General features: G+C 34.0%; 1 protein-coding gene across 1 annotated transcript in view; it reads right to left on the minus strand.

Moving 5' to 3' along the window:
- Window positions 1–24,088, minus strand: part of LOC150098035 (nuclear hormone receptor FTZ-F1-like) — a 333,419-nt gene that overhangs the window by 4,879 nt on the left and 304,452 nt on the right. Inside the window, exon 5 of the mRNA XM_090406144.1 lies at window positions 11,611–11,711. Within this exon, the coding sequence (XP_090262270.1) occupies window positions 11,611–11,711 (101 nt within the window). The remainder of the gene's footprint in view (window positions 1–11,610; window positions 11,712–24,088) is intronic.

The raw sequence follows: 24,088 nt of genomic DNA on the forward strand, positions 1-24,088 counted from the left end.
CACACATGTATGTACAACATCTCCAGCTATTGACTGAAATCATGGCTAAGGTAAATAAAGCCATGAGTAAGTATATTATTATTCTTATTTTCCTGATCCCCCCCACATGGAGTCATGACTTATCATGGGAGGTCAACACTAGTAAACACAAAGTCTATCTTACCATTCCTTAAAATCAACCACAGTCTGCACATTCATCACCCTCACAGGCAATGCATTTCATGCTGCTACCACTCTTTATGCAAATAAACTTACTTCTTACCATTTAACTCACCATCTTCTTTTGCAACTTCCAGGGATGGTCTCTTGTCCATCTTCCTTTCCCTTGTTCTTCTGAGTGAAAAATCTTCTCAGTTAATGTGATAATAACCCTTCAACAACTTAAACATCTCAGTCATATCTCCCCTTTGCCTTTTATTTATATATGATAATTACCCTTCAACAGCTTAAACATCTCAGTCATATCTATCCTTTGCCTTCTATCTACCAAACACTTTGGGCAGCATGTCCTCAGTCTATCCCCATAATCAATTATGTACAGTTCTGACATCATTTTTGTTATCCATCTTTACACCCTCTCCAAGTGACCACATCTGAGCACAGATCTGGTCACCGAACAATGGAACCAGCACACTTTTATCTCTCATGGTCAACGTTCCCCCCTGACATTGCCGCAATTCTCTGAGATGTCTTCACAACCTTTGCAATATGTTCTCAGAACTTTAAATCTCTATCCACAATCATCCCAAAATCCCTTACTTCCTCCATTTCTTCCAGTATAACTCCACCAAGTGAGTATGATGCATCTCTTCTGTGGATCACAAATTTTAAAATATTACATTTAGTTGCATTAAACTGACATCCCCATGCCTTTGGCCATCCTTCCAGCTTATTTGAATCTCTTGAAGAACCTAAACATCAGCACTGTTACTAATAACCCTCCCAAGCTTCATATCATCTGCAAACAACTGAACATCTCCCTGTAGTCCTGTGACAATAGCATTAACATAAAGACTAAACAGCAAGGATCCCAGTACTGCTCCCCCATATACAACTCTCTGATATCTATCAAAAAAGCTAATCACCAATGCAATCCACTAATTCTCGGGGAAAGTATGCTATCTCAGTCACAATCAGATCCTCTGATACTATGACCAAATCCAGAACTCTCGATCCTCGTGTTCCCTCCACCACATGCAGCCTTGACAGCTGTCCCTCAAGAAATACAAAAATTCAGTTCCCTTATTACTGTATGTTTGTTAAGAGTGTGTATGTGTGCTTTGAAGAGGGGGGGGGTCCAAATTCCTGGGAATGGTCCCTGCCAACATTGTGAGATTCAGCTACCTGAATGAATCCTGGTAGCTGCCTTGTACTTCATTAGTAGTTATGTACTCAACTATCATTGGTAGCTAAAGGTGCCTGCCAATTTCCAGGAGTTAGTTAGAGCTAAAAGAGCTCTGCTTACTCCTCTTGGAGAATAAGACAATTTATTTATTTATTTTTAATGATCAAAGTTTGTGTGGTGCAATATGTACATTGTAAGAGAAGCATTATGGATAATGGCTTACAAATATTGTCTAGCTGCTAATTTCCCCTTCATTCATGTTGGCTGGGTTGGCTTAGGAAAGGCATACTGCATTTCTCAGTATGCTCAACAGGGAAATTCCTCTTTAATTCTCACACTTATCCCCCCCACCCTTAATAAATTGGTACAATGACAGTGCCACTACAAATCCAGTTATTCAGAATTCAACCTTCTGATATAAATTATCTCTCTTCTTCTTCCTTTCCAGTAATAGGCCTAATGGTACGGTCTCTTCCCATCTTTTTGAGGGCCATCCTCTATTCTTTCTCTCTTGAGGTCAATATCTCTGTATCTCTCTGGGGGAATCTTCCTTCATGTATGTTGTCTCCATATCTTTCTATAAAGATCGATGTAGTCTAAGAAAGATATCACCTTCAGTTCCTTTAAGATATTGCTATTTCTTTTGAATTCAGCTGTTTTATGCAGAAATCTCATTTCAGAACTTATTAGTCTTATTCTATCTGCTTGAGTTATGGTCCAGGCTTCTGAATCACATGTTAGGATAGGTCTAGTTATTGAGTTATTATTATTATTATTATTATTGTTCCGGGAAACTCCAAGGAGTCGACAGACTCATCGAGGGAGGCCCTAACATCATGTCTGGAACAACTATTCAACATTTACACAGTATCTATCATATCTTGCCTTGAACTCATTCACGGTCGTAGCACCCACAACAGACTCTGGAAGCTTATTCCACTCATTCACCACTCTCCAAGTAAAAAACCTAGCTCTAACACCCTTGTCCACAATTCTTGTTTTCTTGTTTAGTAAATTTGGATTGAATATTTGATTAATCATTTTTGTTATTCCTATATAAATGATTATTTTATGTTGCATGTCTTTCTCTCTTTCATAAGATAAGTGGTAGCCTAGATATTTGAATGTATTAACCTGTTCTATAATATCATCATTGATGCAAATTTTGCTTTTAATTGGGTCTTAGCCTTTAAATACCATGACTTTGATTTTGGAAGTGGAGATTTCCATATTGTATGTTTTTGCTATTTCATTTAATGAAAAGGCTGCTTGCTGATCAATGTTGGTATAATCATTTATTTGAATGCCAAAACTGGTTGTTATCCCCACTCTCTTATAATATTATTAATATAGATATTAAAGAGGAGTGGCAATAGACTACATCCTTGTTGGACACCTGCATTTATGTTCTATAATTCAGAATTTTGTGCAGCTATCTTTATTTTAATTTGGTTATTTCCACTAACTTTCCACTCCAAAGGAATGGAAAGATGGCAAGATAATTCCTTTGCATAAGGAGGTTCTAAGACTACAGTAGCAAATTATAGACCAATCAGTATAAAACTGTTCAAATTAAACATATTTGGTCATTTGAAAGTTAAGCATAAAAAACTTATTGTTTAATACTGACCATATACAAATATTTTAACATTCTTTGCCTACCAGTTTCGCTAGCAAACTGTCTAGCTTTTTCAAGGCATTGATGGAAAAGTATAAAAAATACTAGTAAATGCAAATTGAAAGGAACATAAAAACGTTGTTCACGTGACAGAGACTGAGTGGACTTATTGTTCTTAATCATTATCACGCATGCGTGTTTGTTGTAAACACATAATGTGATTACTAGTTAGCTGTAGTTCAGATGGATTTAGAGAGAGAGGATGAGGTTTTTTCATGAACTGTTAAGAATAGTACCCTGGTTTCTGTTGAGGTTTCCACCAGTTTTTAACACTACTGCGGCTTCCTTGAATAAACGATGTCTATAATCGTCGTCTGAATATGGTATGGAGCTATTTTGACACTCTATCGTGTGGTTAGACGTACAGAAATGATGTGCTAAGCTGGAAGAAATACTTCTGTTGTGGTTTACATCACCAACATCACATTTTTTAGGATCACCAAAAGACAAGGTGCCATTCTACAAATATCCAGGAGTATATTACATTCCTTGCTCCTTTGGTCTCGCCTACATCGGACAAACTTCACGGAGTTTGGAGATCAGACAGAGAGAGAGCATGTTGGTGATGTAAATCACAACAGAAGTATTTCTTCCGGCTTAGCACATAATTTCTGTACGTCTAACCACACGATAGAGTGGCAAAATAGCTCCATGCCATATTTAGATGACGATTATAGACATCGTTTATTCAAGGAAGCTGCAGTAGTGTTAAAACTGGCGGAAACCTCAACAGAAACCAGGGTACTATTCTTAACAGTTCATGGAAAAACCTCATCCCCTCTCTCTAAATCTATCTGAACTACAGCTAGCTAGTAATCACATTATGCGTTTACAACAAACACGCATGAGTGATAATGATTAAGAACAATAATTCCACTCAGTCTCTGTCACACGAATGTGCAACCTTAGCTACTAGAGTGTTTACAACGTTTTTATGTTCCTTTCAATTTGCATTTACTAGTATTTTTTATACTTTTCTGTCAATGCCTTGAAAAAGCTATACAGTTTGCTAGCGAAACTGGTAGGCAAAGAATGTTAAAATATTTGTATATGGTCAGTATTAAACAATAAGTTTTTTATGCTTGACCAATCAGTATCTTAGATGTGGTGGTAAAAGTATAGAAAAATTGGTAAAAAAGAGAATACAAGAATGAGTAGATAAAAATATGATACTGTATGAGGGATAACGTGGCTTTGTGAAGGGTCAGTCATGATTTAGTAATTTAATAACTTTTTATAATAGACCAAATTAGAGAACAAATGGGGATAGATATGACACTGGTTAAGTAGATAAGAAGTTAGCTGCTGGACAGATATCAAAAAGTGATATATGGAGGGGCAGAATCAAGGTAACTAATGGTGAAAACATTTGACTAATGGTGTGCCACAAGGTTCAGTGCTGGGACCATTGCTGTTTAATTTGTACATAAATTATATAGGAAATAACCTGAAAGGAAATATTCAGTTGTTTGCTGATGATGCAAAATTAGGTATAGTAATAGTTAATAGGTGCCAGTTTAATAATTAACTGGCTAGGATTGTTGTCATCTCTTAAAGTTTCCAGTAGCTTATTACAATTGACTTTATCAAAGGCCTTTTTATAATCGATGAATAGTATATGAGTCTCTAAATTGAATTATTTTTTTTTCTATCAGGAGCTTGAGAGTGAAAAAGGTGTTGGTGCAGGAAACCGTTTTTTCCTCTTCATAATATTTGGTTAATTTAGTCTTTAAAAGACTTTAATATATTTTATATCTGGTGTTTAAAAGGCTAATTCCTCTATAGTTTTGACATTCATTGATGTCACCTTTTTTGAAGATGGGAACGATCATAGCATTTTGCTGGATTTCAGGTGGTAATTGGCCATTTAGGATCTTATTCACGAATTATAGTAGAGTAATCCCTCGATTAATGCATCATTTTTTTTTGATACCCAAATTCGATTAGTGTGCCTATATACATCTTAAAAATAAATGTTACAGATTTTAAAATTTTTCTTCTATATATTTTTATGGCTAACTATTTTAAAAAATCACTCACCAGAATGAAATAATTTAGTTACCGATTTAAAACATTTTACAAAGTTATTTTTAATGGCATACTACACTACTTCCATGTACTGTATGTATACTATGTTCCAAATTTTTACTGCCAAAATTTATATCATCTGCTATAGTACGGCCACAGATTCGAGACACTTCTGCGCACGTCACAGAAAAGAGAATCCATTCCGATAATAGAGTAATCAATCCGTCCTGGGATGAGTTATTTATCATTACACGTCGGAAAATTAACTTCTCTTTTATGACCATTGTAGTTTTTAAAGTGGTAACTATTTTGCTTGTATAACAGTTGGGAAATTTTATCTATAAAGCACGTGATTTCGCGTGTCGGTCGCCAACATGTGAAACTTTTTCTCGGACGTTATCATCGATAACGTCCGAGAATATCAAATTAACTCTTGGATGTTATCAATGATAACGTCCAAGAGTTAATTAAATCACATTCTGAAGAACGGAGTGATTCCGACCAGCTAAATTTTGATGCACAGCGGAAAGATCCCAAAGAATATGAAGAAAATTTAACCACTGATGGTCAGCCAAAAGAGATTTCACAGAAACAATTTGAAAATATTTTTCATACAATCGATGTTTTTAAGCAGCGATGCTTAGAGGCTGACTCTGATGAAGAAAGAAGCAGTAAAATTTGCAGAAGAGTAGAAGACGCAATAGGGACATACTGTCGGTTGCATTAAAAAAAAAAAAAAAGAAACAAAATGCCCACCAAACTACGTTAGCTCAATTCTTTGTTAAGAAGTAGAATAATAAAATTTATATTCTGAATATGTTTTATTGTCTTTCAGCTTCATGATTTTCCTTTAACTAGGCCCTGAGACATACCTTAATTCTTTTATAAAAAAAAAAAACTAAGGTTCAACAAAAGAAATTTGAGGAACGAATTATACTTTTTCCTATAGGTTATTATATTTGATTAGTGCGTTTTCGATTAATGCGCCTATTTTAAGGAATGCATGAGGTGCACTAATCGAGGGATTGCTGTAGTCTGTATCTGAAGTTATCTCCAGAGCATTTGAAAAGTTCCATATTGATACCATCTTCTCCTGAGCTTCTATGGTTCTTGCATTGTTTAAGTATTGACTCTAAATCTTCAAGAGTAAACGAGTCTGTTGAATTATTTGAAGATAATGGTTCTCAGAGTGGATTGTCATCAATTGTCCATAAATTAGTAGAATTCTATCTTTTGGGCAGCAAACGTGGATTAATTCAAATATAACACACATACACAAAAGTAAGTTTTTTATGCTGACTGCAAAAAGAAAAGCAAACACTCCCTCATCTACCAGTTCCTTGTACATTACATATTTTATATATATATATATATATATATATATATAAGAAAATATTAGTTAATAGACTAAGTGGAATTGTATAAATTACAACATAATATTTTATTTAAAAAAATATCAAGATGGTATAGTATTCAAAACTACATCATCACTGCCTACCAAAGAGGAATTAAGTGGATGAGTAGGGATGTAAAGCAAGAGCTGCCAAAAAAGAAAACATTGTGGAGGAAATATAAAGAAAAAGTGATCAGCATACTCATGAGCTGAACAGTGACTAGTATGGTAAGGAAGGCCAAATAAGACTATGAGAGAGAGAGAGAGAGAGAGAGAATTAGCCAAACAGGCCAAAGTAAACCCAAGAGTTTTTACACCATATAGCAAGTAAGAGGAAAATTACTATGGTAGAATTGACTTTAAACAATGCTCATGGTAGGAAGGTGGCCGAACTAAAAGAAATAGTTGAGTTGCTGAGTAATCATTTTGAAAAGGTGTATCATTCAGGTAGTGATTTTACAGTTACTGATGTCACAGAGATGAAGCAGTGAACAGGAGGTGTTCAGCACATAAAAAATATGAATGTGAACACAGCAGTGGGACTGGATGATATCAGCCCATGTACTACGTGAATGTGCAAGAGAATGGCATTTCCTCTGACGAAGTTGTTCGATCTAAGTCTCATCTCTGGCAGGGTTCCAAGGGAGTGAAAAAATGGTAAGATTGCATAAAGGTGGTCAAGACAGAGGTAGCAAACTACAGACTAATTAGTATATTGGGAGTGGTTGTTAAAGTATTGGAAGAGTTGGTGAAAGGTAAAATACAACAGTGGATGGATAGGGATGTGATACTCTATAGTGGGCAGCATGGCTTTGTAAAAGGTAGGTCCTGTCTTGGTAACTTATTCACATTTAATAATAAAGTGACAGTAGAATTGGATAAAGGTAATGGCTACACCATGATACTGCTCGACTTTGCTAAGGCATTTGATAGAATACCACATGGACAACTATTACAAAAACTGGAGAGGATGGGAATGGGTATGAGGTTAGTAACATGAATAGCAGGATGGCTGATGGACAGACACCAGAGAGTAGTATATGGTGGGGTGGAGTCTAGGAGAATGATTGTGACTAGTTTGTAACATACGTTTGGTACTAAGGCTGCTACCCTTTAATTTGTAATCAATGACATAGGAAAAGATTTAAGAGGGGGATACTCAATTGTTTGCTCATGATACAAAACTGGGGAGAGCTATAATTGATAAAGGTGATGTAGATATCCTGCAGGATGATTTAAATAAATTGGCATTGTGGGCAAAGGATAATAATTGTCAATTTAATGTTGCAAAATGTAAGATTGTGCAGCATTATCGGGTTGAAGAGGTTGCATAAGATGTATCATATTGATGGTACTGGATTGCAGGAAACCAATGAGGTTAGGTACTCAGAGATAATGTGGACAAAGAGTTTAAGTTCAGAGGGCATATCGCAAAAGTTGGTAAAATAACAAAAAATAAAACAAAGGATTACTTGGATCTTGAAAAACATGCTAACAAGTAAAGATAAGGAAGTTATTATCCCTATTTATAAGGCTATGATTCGACCACATTTTGACTACTGCAATCAGATTTGGTCATCTGGTTTTCTTGGGGACCAGGAGGTGGTAGAGATGGTGACAGGTCTATGGAATACTCCCTACAAGGATAGGTTGAAGGGTTATGGGTTACAAAGTTTAGCTGATATGTGGAAAAGAGGGGACATGATAACTTTTAAGATATTAAAGGGGTTTTTATAAGACTGATGCAAGTGAAAATTTTCAGTATATGACAAATAGAGAACTAGGGGCCATCCATGGAAGTTGTGTAAAGTGTGGTTAGTAGGAGTGTGCAGACCAGAGGAGACTGGTGAGCGAGTGGAATGGTTTGCCAGAATTGGTTGCAAGTTCCCTGACAGTGAGTGGATTCAAGGAGAAGTATGATAGGATTTGTATCTATACTTGTAAATTTGGGTCTCCCACAATGAGTCTCTGGACTTCATGGAATGCCATAAATAATAATAATTGGTTAAAATAACAATGAAGTCCTTATAAATGTTTGTTCAAGTAATAGATTAGATTGAACCCAAGTCTTTTCCAACCATAAGATGAATATATCACATCATCCTTCTGATCTAACATTCATCCTTTGGCAGCAATGATCTCTTTGACAGAATGCTGTGACATATTCCATTAATCATCTGGTTTCATTTTGCATTTTTTTCCTGTAACTTTGACAGAACAGCTGAATCTAAAGTGATGTATAGAAATCTATGGTTTTTTCAAAGAATTATTTTTATAATAGTAACTATATAAACACATCAAAATATCACAAAACTATAAATAATCCCGACTCTTGTTGTTACGTCTATGGATAACTTACAATAAAACAAATGAAATAAATCCACTAATGCCTTTTATTCCCCAAAGGGAGTAGCAATGCCATTTAGCTTAACTACCTTTTGAAGACTGGAGGCAGTCAATCTCCGCCCTTAGCAATCACAGACAGCTGGTTCAAGGCTGTCAATGATTTTGATAGTATCCAGGGAGGAGAGTACTGCTATCTCATGGTCACTAACCTCCACACTATATATTATGTCTGAAACAGTGAGTTCCACAGTCAATTTCCTTAACTCTCAAATTAAAAATAAAACTTTAAACCTTTGATTATTAAAAATAAATAAAATAAATATTAACACCAACTTGGAATTTAAATTTGGTGACTATCAGTGGCAGCCGGTGAAAATTTAACTGGGGGTGCTGCATATACAAAATAAAAAAAATAATAAAATACAATAAAATATTTTTTTCCTAATCAGTAACCAATTTATTAATAAATTTATGTAAATAAATTTACATATAAAAAAATTGCTTTATTAAAAATATTTCACCCTCACCACGAAGAAACACCAATAATAAAAGTTTCGTATCTCACAAAAATAACATGCAAGCATGCAATCACAAGCACAAACGAATATCGGTGGATGGCTGCATTTGACCAAACATGATAATTCTGACACTGGGTTAGATCGCAGTGTATTTATTTCGTGTAATGATAATTGAAAAATATAATTTTTCTTCATATTTTCAACAGTGACACTCGTCATAATTCAGCCTTGTATCTACCTATAATAAATAAATAATTATATGTTATTTTAACAAAATAAAATAAGATTTGCAAAAAATAGTTCGCCACGAACATGCACCAATAATAAAAGTTTCGTATCTCACAGAAATAAAGGATGCAAGCATACAATACACTGCTCAAATGAGTAGTGTCAGAATGATTTGTAATGTGCAATCACAAACGCAAATGAATATCAGCGAGACTGGCTGCAATTGGTCGAATGTGATAATATCGACACTGCGTTAGATCGCAGTATATTTGTTTCGTAATCTAAAGTGTTAATCAAACAATTCCAATTATTAACTATTCAATCACTGTCGAAACATAAGCTGTAACCTTTAACATGTTGTATTGCATTTATATAATGTTGTAAGCATTATTATTTATAAAACACAAACAAAATTAAAATTTTTCATTTTTTCCTTGGAGGTGCTGTAGTGTCACAGTGCTTATGTACAGGCCGCCACTGGTGACTATGTTAAAAACTTTTCCTCTTATGGAAGGAGCAAAGTATTTAACATAGTCACCAACCCTGTTAAAAACAGTTGTGCTACATGATGGTTCAGATGGTACACGTTCTTCAATGCCTTTTGCTGTTCCAGTGGTATGGTACGAGGAAAAGGAACATGTTAACAAGCATTATTTTTGGTTGACAAAAATATCTTAATTTTCATCAGTGTCAAAGCATGAAAAACACCATCTTAATTTAATGTTAGCCAAAACAGCTAGAAACATTTACTTAGCATCAAGATTAGTCATACAGTGAACTCCAAAACAAACCCAATATTTTTAGAGTCCAGGAATTCAGAACTTACATCAACCAGACCAAATTTAATTACTCTTCCTCAGTTGAATAAGAAAATTTACTTTATCAAAATTACAAACCACTTACTTTTACTTTACTTTTAAAGGCATCTCCACTGCTCAGTGGTTGTCTTGTACTTTCCTGTCCTAATCAATTTCAGAAGCCTTCTTGCAACTGTCTGGCTAGCATCATCTCTACAACTCCCGCTCTCTATATAAGTCAAGACGATCCTCACTTCTCCATTCTTATAATCAGTTAAACATGTCCATACCATTCTGGTGGAGACAGAGTTGTAGAGTAGGTGCCCTCCCCTGGCGAGTCCTTGGACTCCCTGGAGATGTCAAGTAATAATAATAATAATATACAACTGTAAACATCAAAGTTTCAAGTAGTCCACGAATTTTCTCAATCTTTCTATAATGGTCTCATTCTGAACTCTATAAAGATGAGATATACTCTGTTATAAGCCATCCATTTCCATAACTCTTGTATGACTCTTCATCCTTGTTCAAAATCCATCCTTTTCTCCACCATATCTTAGAACACTCTCTATTATCACATGGAGTATCATTTTGATTTCCTGTCAACTGTCTCATCTCCACAGCATATCCTTTTAGTTATCCCAAAGGAGTGTGCTCTGCATTATGGGATACAGAGGCAGTTGATATCAATAAAATCGACAGCCTCTGTATACAAGTAGCCTATATAGAGTGTGTACACTTTTGTTTGCTTACACTTATGATTAAAACAAGAATATAATTTCTTCTCTAGTATAATTTACTTATATCTGAGCAAAGAAACTTTCTACAACTTAATGCTTGCAATATAATTTTCACCTAAAAAAAATCTGCAGTTGACTACTAAGTTTCTTTTTTTTTTTTCCCTCTCACAAAATTATTTGTGTACACTGATTCAGATCACCAATCTATTTAGATTGGTGATCTGAATCTGCTTTCATTAATAGCTCTGAATGAATGCAAGAAACTTTACTGATCATTAATGCTGTAACAGTCTCTCTCTCTCTTTAGTGTATTAAGCAAATCAACTAGTAACACATTTGATTTCCTAATACTACTACTACCATTTCAAATAAATTTCATTTAATTTTATTCACCAAAATATACAATCATGGGAAAATCACCCATGCCACATTCTAGCATATTCCAAATTATAATGATCGTCTAATATGAATTTCATTGCATTATTCAAAAGGCATTAATCATATCAACAATATTACTTCATCTAATAAGACACTTACTGTTACTTGTGGATAGCAATTGATGGTATACTCCAAAAGAGTCTGCTGTGTCTGCTCATGGGCTTCATGCACCAATTTTACATTATTCAAACCACGTACCTCTATAAAAAATTTTAAATATTGTGCATATGTTAACACTATGAAGATATCTTAAAATCACCATCTGTATATCACTAAATCAATTTGATTATATAATCTAATATCAGTAATGTATCAACATGGAATCACGATTCCTTTTTTTTTCCCGTAAAAGAAACATCATTCTCCACTTCTGCATAAATTATCTAATTATGTTTCTTAAACATAACTGCAACTTGAAAATGTTACTCCATAGCAGTCTGTCTACAAACTGTAAAAATACAAACAGTCTATTGTGTTAGTATATGGAGAGTCAACCAAATACTGAAGATGATGTTAAACGTGTGGACAGACTTATGTGTTCGTCGAACATGTTGTTTATTATTTTAGCGGTATAATAGAACACAGAAACTAAGTAAATAATTAATTTATTAACTTGATGCTGATATTTCGCTGGTATTATAACCAGCATCTTCAGAGCACAAAAACACTGTTTGTCACAATATGCGAGACTAAAACAACATGGTGTACTTAAACAAAATTGTAGCAGCAACACAAAGACTAGAGTCCTGATTTTAACAGCATGAAGATGATGTTATCTGCTCAGCATTCATTATTGAAATCTGAGTGACTGGTGCAGTCTAGGACAAAAATTACAGAAAAAGAAAGAAAAGACAAATTTTATTCTCTATAGCAAACAGTTGTCATAATATAAATATCCATATACCATAAGGGATGTGGGGAATGAAATTTTGGGTCTCCTAAGCAAAATGGCCATCTGTTTTTATATTAAAGGGCATTTCTTTTACCACGGCTGCAAATAATCTTCCTTCAGCCAGGGATGCTTTAATATGGGCATCTCACAATCTGCCTGGTGCAGAGTTGGAAGCTTATATAAATATTTAATTAAAAGTTTTTTTTTTATTATTATTGATTTGAATGAAGAATACTATATATTAAAAAATTATATTGTGCAGTAATCAAAACAAATATTTATTGTTGTATGTGTGCAAAGTATCAATATGTATGAACTGCTTGGATGTAGATCTTAATAGGCTGTGCCATAGGATGCAAACATAAATTTTTCATATGATGGTTACTAATACAAGTAGTAAATTCTTATTTTCCAGATTTAAGTGAATGAATTAGTAGCTGGCATAGTGGACAGTATCTCTGCTCTTCAACCAACAGGCTATGAATTCAAATCTCACTGTGGGCATGGATATTTGTAAATGTCTTGATGTGGTACATACATTTCATCATCTGATATGAAACCCTGCATATTGGAGGCCCAAATGGCTTGAAAAATGTTGCATGTATGGTCTGTAACTCTTAACCCAACAGTATACTCATTTAGTACTATAAGTTTCCAATCTTCTGTCAGTGGGATTCACCTTAAAAAATATAATAATAATAATAATAAAATAAATAAATAATAAAGGAAGAAAATGATTTCAGATAATCACATGTTTTCTAACAATATATTCTTATAGAGTGACACTATTATCATAACAACTGAATCAGAGCTCATATAATATAATAGAATGGGAGAAGGGAGGGGAGTAGAACAAAAGGCCATTGCTGGAAACTGTATAAGGAGAGTGTGAGCAAAGGAGTGAGAAGCAGGTCCTTTGCATGGAGGGTGGTGGGTGAGTGGAATGTATTACCCGAGTGGTGGATGTGGACACATAGCATCAGTTTAAGACGTGGTTGAATGAGCACTGTATGCAATATGCAATAGTGAGTACCTCCCAAGATGAGTCTCTGACTCCATGGAGGTCAAATGTTGTTGATGATAATAATAATAGAACTGCTTTTGACAATGTACTGTTACTGTAGATATAATTTTGTTGTGCTTAATTTTGCAATTAAAATGGTTCCAATGAAACAAGAAATGCTCACTGTGATCTTAGATATTAAATTTCATCATTCAGGGAAAAAGTATCATCATTACATTTTTGAGTTGTTCAGTAAAAAAAAAAAATTAAAAAATTAAAAAAAAACATTACTTTAGTAATGTTTTTTTTTTAATTTTTATTTTTTTACTTTTTTTTATTAAAAAAATTTTTATTAAAATTTTTTTAATAAAAAACAGTACATTACTTATGTGCTGCAGCATACATATTAGACTTAACAGGCTTTTATAATTGCTCATTATACAACACAATTTGAAACCTTTCATAAAGAATTTTCAATTATCAATATTTCTGCTGCTTTTTGCAATAACTATCATGATATTATTATTGGCATCAGACCTCTACGGAATCAAAAGACTCATTGTGGGAAGGCGCATTCTCATTAACATTATTGAATTTATTGATTATTCATTATTGATTTAAATTATTGAAAGAGCAACTGAGTGGTGGTACTTTTGTAAAAAGCCATATAGTGTCAAAAGTTACAGAACAGCAACGGTTTTGGCTTATGTACTTAGCTTATAATTTTGTCACTTTGAAAGGTCTAATTTAAACAAAATTTGAAACAATTTCACTAAAAAAAAGATCCTAGATAAGAAATTCCATTAAATTCCGAATAGCCAGTGGGGTATTTTATAATGATCTGATTAAAAACTACGAATATCTTCTTGAGTATCCTAAATTTTATTAAATTCCATCCAGCCAGAGTAGCAATTTATAATTTTAACACATTTTGTATGTTTGTGTTCCTGTAAATGGTCCAAATGATATAAAAATTGGGATGGCATGATGAATTTTTGTATGGGATTCAACATACCAAATTGCAATAAAATCCCTCCAGCTAGAATCCTAGAATAACTTGCATACAGATGAATAGACAAAATAAATTTAACAGGTGCTTATCAATTTTGTAAAAGGCACCTAAAAATAAACAAAGAATTTTATGATGCAAATCCTTTTAAATAATCTGAATTTAATGAACAGTCAAAACAGCGTTTTAGATTTTAATGATGATTTGTATATATTGACATATATAAACAGATCCATATAACATGTAAAGGTTAATAGAAACACCTTATAAATGAACGATTACTGTTTTCCTTAAATAAACAATCTGCAAGATGTTTTTTTTTTAAATAAATCCATTAGAATACATTGCTATATTATTTGCAACACACTCTTATTTATATTAAATATGCTAAAAGTGTTGTGTATATTGGATATGATGAAAATAAGATATGTATACATACACTATCTGTCAACAATTGTCTGGACACCCCCTATTACTTGAAGTTATGGAACATTCCAGGTTTGTTAATAACATAAAAACCAGTGTATAGATAATATGAAGCAGTATTTCATCATAGCAGTTGAATACAGGTGGTATTGCAACACACCGTCAACTCAGTGACTTTAAGAGAGAGGTGTCATCATGGGCTGTCACATTGGTGGCATGTCCATACGTGCCATTGCCACTCAACTGGATCATCCAAAATCAACTGTTGGTGATGTGATCAACAAATGAAGACATTTGGACATCACTAGTGCAGGAAAACACCCAGGACGGCCAATGAAAATGATTGACAGGGACAGGAGAGTGTTAAAATGGGAGGCACGCAAAATTGGATACAATCGGCACAGACCATCCGTGATGAGTTCCAGAGTGCCAGTAACACCATGATGAGCACTAATCCTATACAAAAAGAACTCCATTTACTGGGTTTCCATGGAAGAGCAGCACACAAGATGAACAACACAACAACGAACAAGGTGGGTCGTCTTGCCTGGTGCAAAGAGCGTGTGAATTGAACAATTGACCAATGGAAAACTGTACTCTGGAGCGATGAATCAAGGTTCACCTGTTTCCAGTGTGATGGCAGGGTGTGGAGGCAGCCTAGTGAATACTTGTTACCACAGTGTGTTGTACCCACAGTAAAGTTTGGTGGTAGACAAGTAATAGTGTGGGGTGCATTCAGCTGGTTTGGAGTGGGACCACTGGTCATTGTCCATGATTCCATGAAGGCTGCTCAGTACCTTGATATCCTGGACAATCAGGTGCTGCCTACATTTTGAAGTTTTTAAGGAACGAACTCGTGTAACTATCAAGACGACAAGGTCCCATGTCACAAAGCTGCAGCTGCTATGGAATAGTATGAAGAGATGAATGATAAACAACTGTGCCTGTGCTAAGTCCAGAGCAGCACATCCTCAATTTGTTGCTGAACTCAGAGCTGCTTTGATGGAGAAATGGAGACAAATGCCACCTGATGTCTCCAGCACATTGGTGGAAAGCTTACCTCAAAAGGTGCAGGGTGATCAAAGCCAAAGGTGGACATACCCAATATTAGAGTTCACTTGCTAATATCAATTGTAAATTGCTAAAATGACCAGACAATTATTGGCAGATAGTGTGTGTGTGTGTGTGTATATAGAAAGTTTTTTACCTTGGGTATACTATACGTTAAAGATACCAAGAAAAATTTTATAAACTTGGTTTTAATCCTTTTTTTTCCCAAGTAAGCAAACAAGCAAGTAAGCCAAGTTTGCCCCTTTAGTGTTTTCAGGTCTGAGGCAACTCGTGGTAAAGGTGGCATAAGCTCTGATCATTTGCCTTAGTATTTCCCATAAGTTCTACATTACTTCAACCTTGGTATCACCACTGCAGAGTCTGGCTCCCACTGACGAGTCCTCAATAAAGGTCGAAACCGGTCTGGGTAGTGACCCTTCCCATAATACATAGCATTATATATGCCATAAGGAGATGTTCTTTGTATTATGGAATACTTAGGCAAGTGATCAGAGCTTATGCCACCTTTACCACGAGTTGTCTCAGACCTGAAAATACTTCAGGTGCAAACTTAGCTTATTTGGGAAAAAAAAAAAATTAAAACCAAGTAACACACACACACACACACACACACACACACTAACTTTATTATCGACTTTAGCATTGTAGGGATCTTCCCCTCCCCACAGAATAAGGTTCTATAAATGTATCATAAAACAATTTTGTTGCCTATATGCTGTGGATAATATAAATACATGAAGGGGAGTGGTAAACATTCAGAATAAATTTCATTGGCCATTCTTATATTGTGTAGTATTTTGAAAGTGCATTTCAAAAGAACTCTATGTGCTTCTCCCAAGAGCCTATATAAACAGGTATATTATGTTTTATTAGAGAATTTTTTTAATTCTTCCAAATCTTTTGGTAGAGTATTTATTTTTTAATATGAATCTTACTTATGAAAGACTATTAGCATACATCATATTACAGGAAAACCTCGCTTAATGTGATTAATTAATCGATCAATTAATGTGCGGTAAGCGAATACAATAAACAACAGGAATAATTATAATTCCTCCACCAGTTAGGTTGAATTTGAGAAAAAAAATTACAGTATAAGCTATATTAGAGGATAAAATCATCAAAGTTAATAAAAACCAATTGCTTAGATTTTTATTTAATGTCTAAACATTTGATTGAGCTACGTTTTAAATAAAAATTAAGTAAAGATGTTTGAATCGTGCTCAACTTTTTCATCTTGTCATGCATTTTGCGATAGCTGCAATTGCTTTATCAAGAATTCAGCGGACTTCAAAGCTTCCTTCCATATCAGGATCAGCATCAAACAAAATTTCATTAGCATACTCAATGTGATTGAAAACTACCTCAAGTTCTTTTGCAGTTAGCTTCTTAGTCATAATATTCTCTTCTTGTTGGCACTCTTCATCTTCATATGCACTGTTCTTCTAGTTGAAGGAGATCATTCTTGCTTAACTGTTCTGAATGGGAATCAAGCAAGTTTCTCACATCTTCATTATTCAGTTCATTAAATCTAAGTCCTTTTTCAATTGTGCTGATTTCTTCAATAATGTTAGATCTTGGATTTTGTGCACAATGAACTACCATAGGCTTGAGTTTAAAGTTGCCTTCTGCATTGCCTCCTAATAAAAGTGTAAGACAATCTTTAGATACTTTGAATCTTAGTTGAGATGCTTCAGTTTTAGCTAAGAATGTTTTTGTTGGCATAAGCTTCCAAAAGAGACCAATTTTGCAAACACTGAATATTTCCTGATTGTCATAATCACTCTCCTGAATTATGCTTTGCAATTCTTCAGGAAACTTGGCTGTAGAATCTTAATCAGCACTAGCAGACTCCCCAGTTATTCTTATGCTATGCAGTCCAGTTTGATTTTTAAAATTGTCAAATCTTCCTAAACTCACAGTAAAGCTTTCACATTCCTCTTGAAATTTGGTCTCTTTCGATAAGATAAAATACTGAGAGCTTTTGCCTGAATATTCCTTGTACTAAGAGGTATTATTTTTCTGGTTATAATTTTCAATCCAGAGTGATAGAAGTCTCTTCATTTTGATCTTTGAATGGCCTATTTCAAGTGATCTGCATGTTTAAAGAAGCAGTAGCAACTTTTCCTTGTTCTTTGTATTCTTTGCTCTTATTTAATATAATATCACTGGTGTCACTAACACAATGATCCAACATAAAAATGTGAACAAATTCACATGGAGAGAAGAGGAAAGGAATAAGAAAAGTGTCATTGATTATTTTACTGTTGATAGTGATGTTTTCTCCCTAGTGCAGGACATTAGAGTGTACAGAGGATTTGAAATTGGAATTGATCACAATTTAGTCTTAAGCAGGATAAAATTGAATTTCATATTGAAAAGAATAACATCTAATAAAGTTTTAAAGCGAATAAAAGTTGAGCAGCTCTCAGATGTGAACTATAGACTAAAACACACAAACTGAAGAAAACACTGATTGATTCAGCCAGAGAGGCATGTGGTGAGGTTGTCTGCAAGGATAGAAAAATCAGAACTCCATGGTGGACACAGGAAGTTAAAAAGGCAGTGAAGGAAAAGAGGAAAGCATATCAAAAGTTCCTGGCAAATAAGTTAACTTGTACTCTTAGAGAATACAGAGACAAATGTAAGAAAGTTAAACACTGTGTAAAACTAGCTAAACAAACATAGGAAGACTTTGATAAGAACACAGAAAATAAATATCAAGAAGATGGCAAGATATTCCGAAGGTTGTTGAAGAAGCTCAGAAACGGAGGAAAGACTGCTGTAAAAGGAATTAGAGATGATAAAGATGACATGAAAACAGGAGAAAAAGATATCCTTGAAGTATGGAGTAATTACTTCAAAAAATTACTAAATGAAACAAGCAGTGACAGCACAGTGGTAAAAAAACACTCACCAGGCATGCAGTCAGGAATACATATCCATACTTGAAGTAGAAAAAGCCATCAAAAGCCTGAAACGTGGAAAGGCAGTAGGAGTAGATGATATTTGACTAGAAATGCTCAAGTATGGAGGTATAAAGGTCTTTCAGTGGTTGCATTGCATAGTTCAGAAGGCCTGGACAGAGGGACGAATTCCAAATGATTGGAGTAGAGCTCTCATAGTATCCATATATAAAAAGGGAAATAAAACTGAATGTGAGAATTACAGGAGATATCTCTCTACTGAGTGTCCCTGGTAAGATATATGCAAGTATACTTGAGAAATGGTTGAGAAGGATTGTGGAAGAGAAGCTTGGTAAAGAATAAGCTGGATTCAGGCTAAATAGAGGCTGTCAGGATCAGATTTTCACTTTACGACATATATTTGAGAAATCATGGGAATATAACAAATATCTGTAATTAAGTTTTGTAGATCTAGAAAAGGCATAAGACAAGGTGCCAAGAGAGAAGCTATTCAAAACGCTACAGTTATATGGTGTCAATGGGGCATTATATTAAGCAATACTTAGTCTTTATTTGAGTTGTAAGTCAGCAGTTAGAATTGAAGGAAGTACAGGAAGGTGGTTTAATGCTAAATCTGGTGTCAGACAAGGATGTACATTATCTCCTCTGTTATTCATTATCTATATGGATCACATTATGAAGGAAAGTGGTATTAAACCTGATATCAAAATTGGATATGTTAATCTCAGCTCTTTGCTTTCTACAGATGATGTTATACTTCTAAATAAATCAGCCTACAAGTCTGCAAGATTTTCTGACTAAAGTGAATAACTGTTGTAATAGATATGGTATGAACGTCAGCATTAAAAAGACAAAGACAATGAAAATAGGCAGAAACATTGAAAATATCAACTGCATGATGAATGGAGAACCTATAAAACAAGTAAAACATTTCAACTACTTAGGCATGATTTTCAGTGAAGATGATAAATTAAATATGGAAATAGACAACAGAATCAACAAATCTGGTATGGTAGGAAGTCAACTGAATAAATTTATATGGAATAAGAGAGAAATTAGCTGTATATAAGACAGTATTCAAGTCAATTTTAACTTATGAATCTGAGAGCTGGGTCAGAAATAAAACACTTGACCAAAGACGAGAGACCGCAGATATGAGAGTCCTGACAAAGATTAGAGGCATGAACAGATGGCAGTATCATATTAAAAACAACTATATCAGGAAAGGACTTGGCATTGTTAGCATCCAGGAATGCATTAGCAGAGCTAATTTCAGGTGGCATGATCACTTAAACAGAATGGGAGAGGAAAGATTAGCAAAAGAAGTGTTCTCTGCCAGGCTGGCAGGAAAAACACCCAGAGGAAGACCAAGATACAGGTGGATTGATACAGTAAAAAGTGCCTTAGAAAATAGAAATATAAGATCTGATAACGCTGGAGTCTTCACAGGGGTAACAGACTGGTTTGGAGGAAAATTGTTGATAGGAAGTTAGTAATGATGTAATTTTTCATGTAGTACTATCATATCCTGTACACCTTTGAGGGTATATACCATATATTCCGGTATATAAGTCGATATTGGAATTTTTTGAGTTTTTATAGTATACTCATCGTATAAGTCGACTCGAAAAATTTCTTTTTTGTATTGACGTTGACCAATATTGAACCAAAGTGCAATGGCTCCTTTTAAAAGAATCAAATATGATGCGAATTTTAAGAGCAAAGTGATCAAATTTACAAAAGAAAATACTAACTGTGTTGCTGCACGTCAGTTTGGAGTAACTGAAAAACTAGTTCGCGATTGGAGAAAAAAAAAAGAAACTTTAATAATGAAAATGCCAAAAAATAAGTGAGCATTACGGAAAGGAATTTGTAAGTGGCCTATTCTGGAAAATAATGTTGCGGATTGGGTTCGAGAAAATCGCCAAAATGGAGTCATTATAACGAGAAATAATATTTGAAGTGGGACAAAGCAAATAAAAAGGACAGCGAAAACTTCAAAGCTACAGTGAGTTGGTGTAGCCAGTTTATGGAAAGGAAAAATTTAGTGCTTCGACTAAAAACGAAAATCGCACAGCAGCTGCCAAAGGATTTGGATGATAAGTTATTAGTTTTCAAAGATTTATAATTGCTAAAAGGAAGCGAAAAAATTATTTATTGTCTCAAATGGAAATATGGATGAAACTCCAGTTATGTTTGATATGATCAGGAATAGAACAGTAGAATTGAAAGGAAGTAAAACTATTTCTTTAAAAACAACTGGACATGAAAAAAGCAGTTTCACAGTTGTACTTGCTTGGCTTCTATGATAATTTTTAAAAGAAAAACAATGCCAATGATCAGAATTCCAAGAAACGTTTTTGTCCATGTTCACGAGAATGGTTGGATGGATGAAGCAGGAGTTAAGCTGTGGATAAAAAATATTGGGAACAAGGTGCATTAAAAAATCCAAACAGTCTTTTAGTGTGGAAGATGTTCAAACCCCAATTAAATTGAGAACACAAATTCTTTATTAAGAGAGAATAATACCAATATGGCAGTGATTTCATGTGGATTAACTTCACTAGTGCAACCATTGGATGTTTGTATAAACAAGCCATTTAAGACAGTTTACAAAAACAGTGGAATGCGTGGGTGCAAGAAGGAGAGAAAAGTTACACAAAAGGAGGACAAATGCGAAATGCATCTTTGGTAACTATGTGTGAATGGGTAGCGAAAGCATGGGATGAAATAAAACCAGATATAGTAATAAAATCTTTTAAAAAATGTGCTATATCTAACAAATTAGATGGCTCGGAAGATGATTTTGTTTACAATGACGACGAAATTGATTTTAAATCTGATGGAGAAAACGAATACAATTTATATCACGATATACCGGAAGAAATTACAGAACCAGAGTACAATGAACTTTAAATACATTCAGACAGTGAAAATTAAATTTTAATTATGTAGTTACCTACCTATTTTCTTTTGTAAATAAATAATTATATAACATGTAAATAATTTTTTCTGTAAATAAATTTGATATAAGTTGAAATTTTTACTTATTTACCCTTTTTGTATATTGCTAATAAATTTAACAGAGTATGATATGTACTAGTTTTTTCTTGGAAAGCAATCAATTTTTGACCCGGCATATAAGTTGACCTAAAAAATTTAGTACTTTTTTTTCAATGCTGAAAAGTCGATTTATATGCCAGAATATACGGTATATCAGGAATTTGATGGTGATCATCATCAAGCTCGCTGTGTCCAATGCTGTATCCCAGGTCTCACACAATAATTGTATTACTAGTGCCACTTTCATGTCTCTCAATGACTTCCAGCTTTTCCACTTGCTGCAGATTGGCGACAAAAAAAAAAATCGCATTAGCTGATTATCACTCGCTTAAAGAAGGAAATACTGTAATTTCACTCAATCGCACTAACTGATTATTTGGTTGTAGAATTTTATTTATTGCCTGGATGGAAAAGTGAATGACATCTCTGCCATGAATGTCTCTTTAGGTTGTAGATTAATCTCACTGCCCAGTGTGAAACTGCCACTCTGCTCAACAGAGACCTGAAATATCTTGAGAAGATTCACGTTTGGTCTCTTGAATAGAATTTTAGATTATCTAAACCCTCAGCCCACCCATGGCACTAATGTGATGCAAGTTTTCACAACCTTTCATGGATGCATTTCCCATAAACAAATCAAATAAAACAAATTAGAAATTACAAAGGGGGAAGAGAGGGAAAAAAGAAGAAATCAGCTGGAATCCTAAACCAAAGAAAGCACTCTTCTAGTGATATTGTCCATCACTGAACAGCTTATGTAACAACTTACTCTGCTCCATAGTGTTGTCACATTATGTCTAACTAAATTTGTTTTCCACAGAAATAGTGTGCTGGACAGAATTTCAGCAAGAAACATTTTTGTCTTAAATATATATAGGAATTTTTCTAATGCTTAAAACAAAAAAAGTGCTGGTACTCGTTCTTTGCTAGCAGTAAAAAAACTAAAAATTAAACGATATGAAATGAAAACTAAACTTCTTATTCCAAAAACATTATTACACTATGAAGTGGGATAATTAAGTATATAAAAAGAATGCATACAATAACTTTTAATAAAAAATTTATATGGCAAAATATATATAAAAAAGTTTCATATAACAAATACCTTAATGATGTAGTGAAAATGTAAATTTTATTAAATAACTAAACTTATTCTGCTTCTATTCATTCTTAGTATGTGTTTCTTTCCATTTTTCTCTATAGCAAATAACTGTTTTATTTAGGGAGGTTGTAATTCCAAGTTTTTTTCTGATTTCGCTGCTTTTCATTTTGTCCATTATTGTGACTCGTTGCATATAGTTGCTTCAGTTCTGTGCAGAAATTTCATTTCAGATGATTCAATTCTTCTTTCATCTGCTTTTTTTATTGTCCATATCTCACTGCCACAAAGTAAGGTTGGTTTAGCTACTGTATTGTAGATTCTTATTAGTGTGTGTTTTTGTACATAATTGGGTTTAAAAGTTTTATTTATAATGCCTGTTACTTTTAAAAAATTTGATATCTTTGGTTCTATATCAGCTTCATTTTCATATGACATTATGCAACCTAAATATTTGAATGTATTTACTTGCTCTATTATTTTGTTGTTTTTCATGTTTGTATTTTGTATGGCATGTAATGTATTGAATTTTGAATTTATTGTACACTTTTTTTAAATAAATGTTTAATGTTTTATATGACTTTTGTTATTAAACAAAAAGAAGCAGAATACCTAAACAAATTCTAAATTACCACCCAAAAGGTACTCGATGCAGAGGAAGACCCTTAAAAAGATGGAATTGAGTCCGGAACAGGCCACTTGGCCTATAAGCCTGGAAAGGAGGAGGAAGAAGAAGAAGACTAACTTATTTGCATACTAGGTAAAGGTGTAAAAAATTAATGAATATTAGAAATTTCTAAGTACACCCACATGTCACACATTGCTGGTAACAAAAGTGCTGGCACACCTTACCAATGTATACTGCCTCCCCCCCCCCTCCAAAAAAAAGTACAGTACTGTAAATATATATATTCATATACATTTCTCACTTTTTTTTTTTTTTTAAAGTACTTAACAGTAATTGCAAGCATGCCCATAGAAGAGTCTGCTTACTGGCTGTGTACCTCTATAAAAATTTGAATACATATGAAAATAAGAAAGCATACCAAAATTTCCTAGCAAATAAGTTGGCAGATGCTGTAAAGAA

This window comes from Typopeltis vanoorti, chromosome 16 (assembly GCF_054136105.1).
Source record: "Typopeltis vanoorti isolate ZY-2024b chromosome 16, IOZ_Tvanoo_1.0, whole genome shotgun sequence".
Lineage (NCBI taxonomy): Eukaryota > Metazoa > Arthropoda > Arachnida > Uropygi > Thelyphonidae > Typopeltis > Typopeltis vanoorti.